Source organism: Rhinoderma darwinii, unplaced genomic scaffold (assembly GCF_050947455.1).
Source record: "Rhinoderma darwinii isolate aRhiDar2 unplaced genomic scaffold, aRhiDar2.hap1 Scaffold_42, whole genome shotgun sequence".
Classification (NCBI taxonomy): Eukaryota; Metazoa; Chordata; class Amphibia; order Anura; family Rhinodermatidae; genus Rhinoderma; species Rhinoderma darwinii.
In genome coordinates, this window is record NW_027463753.1 from 437,551 (window position 1) to 444,475 (window position 6,925).

General features: G+C 48.5%; 1 protein-coding gene across 1 annotated transcript; it reads left to right on the forward strand.

Moving 5' to 3' along the window:
* The first annotated feature begins 431 nt into the window (after positions 1 to 431).
* On the forward strand, positions 432 to 3,700 carry LOC142710022 (uncharacterized). Its single transcript, XM_075848510.1, is given in 2 exon segments — positions 432 to 2,088; positions 2,091 to 3,700. Coding segments are annotated over 2 exon segments (3,267 nt in total).
* Positions 3,701 to 6,925: the final 3,225 nt, after the last annotated feature.

The window sequence follows — 6,925 nt, forward strand, 5'->3', positions numbered from 1 at the left end:
TCAGAAAGCTTCTGGCCTGAACTAGAAATTAATACAGGGAAACAAACCTGCGTAAAGAGAAGGAAAGCAAGAGAGAAGAAAGTTCATTTTTCTGCTTGCAGATAGGAAACTGTCCCAGCCTGACTCATCCTGCCTGCCCTAGCTGGATAATAACTTCTATGTGGAACCAAGCTGCAGCCTGCAATCTTCCAGTAAAGAAACTGTGAGTTATTATTATACCAAGTTACATCACCGTCTCCTGCGTGTTACTCTGCACTGCACCCACTAACAACAAGGGCACCCCATATCCCATCCACCAGGAGACAGCACCACAGGGTGTGCCCCAGGGGGAATCAACAACTACCACCCATACATATGCAGATCCCCCTCCTTCACTGCGGGAGCAGTTTATTGAAGGAGCTGAAACAAAGTCTCTGAAAAGTCAACTAAAGATGCTGTCTGCTCAACATCCTGAAAGTACGTTCCTGGATTTTAAAGAATTGTCCATCAGAATCCTGGGGGTAGAACTCAACAAAGAATCAACCAAATTTGCTGTGTGTCCTGCGGACAGTTATGGAGATGCTAAACTCATGTGTCCTGTGTCTCCAGGAAATACTCTCCTTGCTGCCCAGGGTGCACAAGTACAGATTCCAGATGCAGTGGCTGATTTAAAGGACCAAGTCGCAATCCTGACTAAGAGCTTGGAGAAGGTGTGTCATAAGCTTGAACAGTTAGAGATGCGTCCTCAGCCAGAGTGTGAGTCCCCACAGCATAGGAGTCGTCCTACTGACAGTGCGAGCAAGGGATACTACAGGAGATCTGGAAGATTGCCTACAGACAGGTTTGATACGCATGGAAGGCCCATCTGCAGACACTGCCACAAAAGTGGTCATGTGGAGAGAGAGTGCTGGCGGTCAAAAGAACGTCCCTCGGGTGGAAGAACACTAGGTCCAGAAGATCCAAATTGGCTGACCAGGTATGTCGGGCCCCATCCATTAGTCACCATCCACATTAATGGGGTACCCCTTACAGCTCTGCTGGACACTGGTTCGCAAGTCACCACCATACAGAAAGCCATGTTTGAGAAATACTGGAGCAGCGACCTATTGATGCAGCCACCAGAAGTTTGGCTGAATGTTATTGCAAGCAATGGTCAGACAGTACCCCTGCAAGGTTACTGGGAACCCACCGTTCAAGTGGGAGAGACTAACCTAACACCGCAAGGTGTGATCGTAGTAAAGGTCCATGATGAAGACATGCCTCCAGTGGTGCTCGGAATGAACATCCTAAGGAATTGTTATGGGGAAATGCTAGATGCCCTACACCGATCCCTGCCAACAGCTTCACACTCCGCACAGAAAGTAATCCAACAGACTATTCGTGTGCTGTGCGCTCAGCAGAAGTTTGCCAACGTCAGAGGAGAGATCTGCCGTGCCCGCATTAGAGATGTCCGTCCAGTGATCCTGAAACCCGGTACCGAAACCCTGCTGTGGTGCCATGCTCGCCCAGGGATACGAGGCCAAGACTACCAAGCCTTAGTAGAACCCCTCCATCTTGAAGAACATCCTATGGTGCTTGCTGCAAGAAGTCTAGTGACCGTTTCCCACGGAAAGGTACCCATCCGCCTCTTGAATCTGAGTGACATCCCTGTGGAATTAAAGAAATACTACTCTGTTGCCCAGTTATTACAGGTCACATTCCAAGACATTGTGGAAGTGTCAACAGTTGCTGCCCAACAGTCCACTCAAATACAGAGTACACAAGAAGAGAATTCATCTACACCATGGTGGTCAGAAATTTGTGTTGGGGATATTGCCACGCCTGCTGAACAAATTGAAGGAGTATTGGAAGTCTCAAGAGAATACCATCAGGCCTTCAGTAAACATCCCCTGGACTTTGGGAAGACCAGCATAATGAAGCACAATATCCCAACTGGTTCTCATCCTCCAATTAAAGAGAGATACCGGCCCATACCACCCACTATGTACCAACCTGTCAAGAAGATGATAAAAGAAATGAAGGATGCCAAGGTGATTCGGGACAGTCACAGCCCTTGGGCTGCACCTATTGTCTTAGTCAAAAAGAAAGATGGCAAGATGCGATTCTGCGTAAAATTAACAATATAACCCACAAAGATGCCTATCCTCTACCACGCATAGAAGAGTCCTTGACTGCTTTGGGAAAAGCTGCTTATTTCTCCACCCTGGATTTGACAAGTGGGTACTGGCAGGTACCTATGGCCCCAGAAGACATTGAGAAGACAGCATTTACCACTCCCATGGGCCTATTTGAATTCAATTGCATGCCCTTTGGACTCTGTAACGCACCTGGAACTTTTCAGAGGTTGATGGAGCGCTGTCTGGGCCACAAGAACTTTGAGACTGTTCTGCTGTATTTGGATGACGTGATCATCTACTCTAAGTCCTATGAAGACCACCTACAACATCTGGCTGACGTCTTCCAGGTTCTCATTAAGCATGGTCTCAAGGTGAAACCCTCCAAGTGCCATCTGCTGAAGCCACAAGTCAACTACTTGGGACACGTTGTTAGCTCTGAGGGTGTGATGCCTGACCCAGAAAAGATTGCTGTTGTGAAGGATTGGCCTACTCCCACCACAGTAAAAGAGGTGAGAAGTTTCCTGGGATTCGCAGGTTATTACAGGCGCTTTATACCCTATTTTGCCCAGATTGCAGAGCCTCTACAAGAGCTTCTTAGAGGACACTCAAAGGAACATCTGAAAAGACCAATTCCTATTGAATGGACTGAGGATCAAGAGATTGCCTTCCAGCTGCTGAAACAGAAGCTGATTGAGCCACCCATCCTTGGTTATCCAGACTACAGTCAACCTTTCTGCCTCTACACGGATGCCAGCAAGAAAGGTCTTGGAGCCATCCTGACCCAAATGCAAGAGGGAAGAGAACGGGTAATAGCCTTTGGCAGCCGAGGGCTTAAAGGGACTGAACGAAATGACCAAAATTACAGCTCGTTCAAATTGGAGTTCCTCGCGTTAGTGTGGGCTGTAACCGAGAAGTACAAAGACTACCTCGCGGCAACACCATTCGTAGTCTACACAGACAACAACCCCCTTGCACATCTGAACACAGCCAGGCTGGGAGCCCTAGAGCAAAGGTGGGCATCTCGTCTTGCAAACTACGACTTCGTGGTCAGGTACAGAACCGGCAAATCCAATGAGAATGCGGACGCATTATCCCGCCTGCCAACCGATGAAGTACCTGCTCAGAATGAAGAAGACTGGGAAGAAGTAGAAATGCCATCCTTCTACACCCGCTTCACCCAGCAGAACACAATCACCATCATGGAGAAAGGACTTTGCTCCCAGCAACAGAGTTCAGATTCACTCCAAGAGAAGGGGCAATGGATTAAACTTCAAGCAGAGAGTCGGGTGATGGGAGAGCTGCAAGATTTTCTCGTCAGTAGAAGAGTACCTGAGAGACTTCGTCGTGGCAATGTAGACCCTAAATTAATCCGTCTCTGGAGACAGAGGAGACGACTCTTCATAAAAAAAGGTCTGATGCTACGCAGCACTCTGGATCCCATCACTGGTGACCGTCTACATCAAGTAGTAGTACCCCGTCGAGATGCAAGAACAGTACTAGAAGCCTACCATGACAGATCGGGACACTTCGGTGTACAAAAAACAGAAGCCACAATCCGCAGACGCTTCTATTGGATAGGAATGCGTGAGGATAGGAATGCGTGAAGATATTGAGAATTGGTGCAGAGAGTGTCAAGCTTGTGCTCTAAGCAGAGGTGAAAAACATGATCAGAAGGCTCCATTACATCCCATCGTAAGTCACCGACCTTTGGAGATCGTGGCCATAGATCATGTCAAATTTGAGCCTAGCAGATCTGGATACACATATGCAATGACCATCATCGATCACTACACTAAGTTTGCGGTTGCAGTACCTGTCCGAGACTTGACAGCCAAAACCACTGCCGCTGTTTTCTGGAAAAACTTCATGCTACACTATGGATGTCCTGAGAAGATCCTGACTGACAGAGGGTCAGCATTTGAATCTCAGCTATTCCAAGAACTGTGTTCTCTCTACAGTTGTCAGAAGCTCCGTACAACAGCTTACCACCCACAAGGCAATGGCCTCTGTGAAAAGATGAACAAGACGCTTATAGAGATGCTGAGGACTGTGCCATCTCACAGGAGGACTAATTGGCCAACCCTGCTACCAGAGTTAGTTTACATGTACAACAACACTGTACACTGTTCCACTGGGTACACTCTCTACTACCTCATGTTTGGTCGTCAGGGCAAATTACCAGCTGACTTAGACCTGGATGTGTCAGTGCCTGATGCCATCAACCCGTTGCCACGAACCGATTGGGTGAGTGACCACCAGAGACGTCTGGCTGATGCCAACAAAACTGTTGAAAGTCGAATGGAGGAAGCCCGCAAGAAGCAACAAATTGACTTTGACTTGCATGCTAGAGCCGAGCCTTTTAAGATTGGTGATCATGTTTGGCTCAAGAATAATCACAGAACGAGCAAACTGGACACCAAGTGGGAAACAGAACCGTACACCATCAAAGCCATCCCATATCCTGACACAGCCGTGTACGAAATAGTGAAAGAAGGCCGAGCACCTCAAGTAGTCCATCGTAACAGACTTAAATTGTGTCAAAAAGAGTTTGTTCCTGCAGAGGCTGAAATCGTTGAGAAACCTCCTGTTGTTGAGAAACTTTTACCGTCACCAGAGACACAGATGCCTGATTTTTCTCCTTTGGATTGGTTCTTTGGGCCTTTAATTTCCTTCATTGTCCCTGACAAAAGTGTTCCGGATCAAGTTGAGACTCAGATAACATCACAGCCAGGGTCTTCAGCCAGCCCAGAGCAACAGATGAACCCAGAACCAGCTTTCTTCGAGGAAGAACCTATTAGAAGACCAGAGAGGAGCACCAGGGGTAAATTACCCGCCAGGTATCTCGACTAACTGTTTCATCATAGAATTGAACATTTTCTCTACCTCATACTTTTTACTTGAACATTGAATGACTTTGCTATATTTACCCAAGTTATTCCGTGCCGAACTTTTGGACACTGTCCCGGTTGGGTTAAGTACTCTTGTACCCCACAAGTTTATATGAGGAATCCACATCCCTGTTCCCCAACAGTTGATACAGGAACTTTACATTGAACAAGAGTCGTCGCCCATATTCCTTATTCTAGTGCCTTAAAGGACTGATGAGACTCTTCGTGAAAGTAATATATTGCACTGTTTTAATATATGCTTGATATGTGCCTGACTTTTCCATCCCTAGGGTTGCAGTTCCTCCATCGTTGCAGACGCCGAGGACGGCTTTTGTTAAAGCAGGGGTGTATGTAGTGTCCTGACAATACCATAGAGGAGTATTGTTTACATTGTAATGCATTGAACATAATGTTATATGTTGTGTTATGCTGCCACCTAGTGATGCAGAATTGTCATTACAATCTATTTTTCCAGCCTGTAAAGGGTGTGTCTGGAGAGGAGGGTCTGAGGCAGTTCCCATGAGGCTTTGCAGGAGAAAGTAGTGGAGGAGTCGGTTCCAGGAGAGGAACGAGGGAAGACAGCCTGTGAGGAGAGCTGAGATAATACTGGGCCTCACAGCATATTTAGTTCAGAAAGCTTCTGGCCTGAACTAGAAATTAATACAGGGAAACAAACCTGCTTAAAGAGAAGGAAAGCAAGAGAGAAGAAAGTTCATTTTGCTGCTTGCAGATAGGAAACTGTCCCAGCCTGAGTCATCCCGCCTGCCCTAGCTGGATAATAACTTCTATGTGGAGCCAAGCTGCAGCCTGCAATCTTCCAGTAAAGAAACTGTGAGTTATTATTATACCAAGTTACATCACCGTCTCCTGCGTGTTAATCTGCACTGCACCCACTAACAACAAGGGCACCCCATATCCCATCCACCAGGAGACAGCACCACAGGGTGTGCCCCAGGGGGAATCAACAACTACCACCCATACATATGCAGATCCCCCTCCTTCACTGTGCCAGCTCCGCAGGAGTGTGAGGACTACAGCCACCGTGAGTACTACAACTCCCAACATTGGTCTCCGCACTTTCCCTCATCCCCATCGGGCTGTTGCACATATCGAATACACTGCGTAAAAGTACACAGCACATCCCAAGTCCTGAAGCGGAATCCCCGTCCACAGCGTTGCAGACGCTGTGACTGGGGATTCCGCCTCAGGAGTTGCCTCTGATGTCACTGTCCATATATGGACAGAGACATCAAGTGCTCCATCCAGGAGCGGAATCCTCGGCCACAGGAGGATTCCGCTCCTTCAGGGAGCTACAGTGGCGCAATCTACAGGAGGGCTGTGTGGTACTAACTACAAGGGGGCTGTGTGGCACTACCTACAAGGGGCTGTGTGGCACTACCTACAAGGGGGCTGTGTGGCACTACCTACAAGGTGGTGTCTGGCACTACCTACAAGGGGGCTGTGTGGCACTACCTACAAGGTGGTGTCTGGCACTACCTACAAGGGGGCTGTGTGTGGCACTACCTACAAGGGGGCTGTGTGGCACTACCTACAAGGGGGCTGTGTGGCACTACCTACAAGGTGGTGTCTGGCACTACCTACAAGGGGGCTGTGTGGCACTACCTACAAGGTGGTGTCTGGCACTACCTACAAGGGGGCTGTGTGTGGCACTACCTACAAGGGGGCTGTGTGGCACTACCTACAAGGGTGCTGTGTGGCACTACATACCAGGGGGCTGTGTGGCACTAACTACAAGGGGGCTGTGTGGCACTACCTACAAGGGGGTGTCTGGCACTACCTACAAGAGGGCTGTGTGGCGCTACCTACAAGGTGGTGTCTGGCACTACCTACAAGGGGGCTGTTACGATACTGGCGAACACTGCTGGAATCCTATGGTCAGAAGTAGCGAGCGGAGCACAGTGCAGAACCCGGTGAGACGTC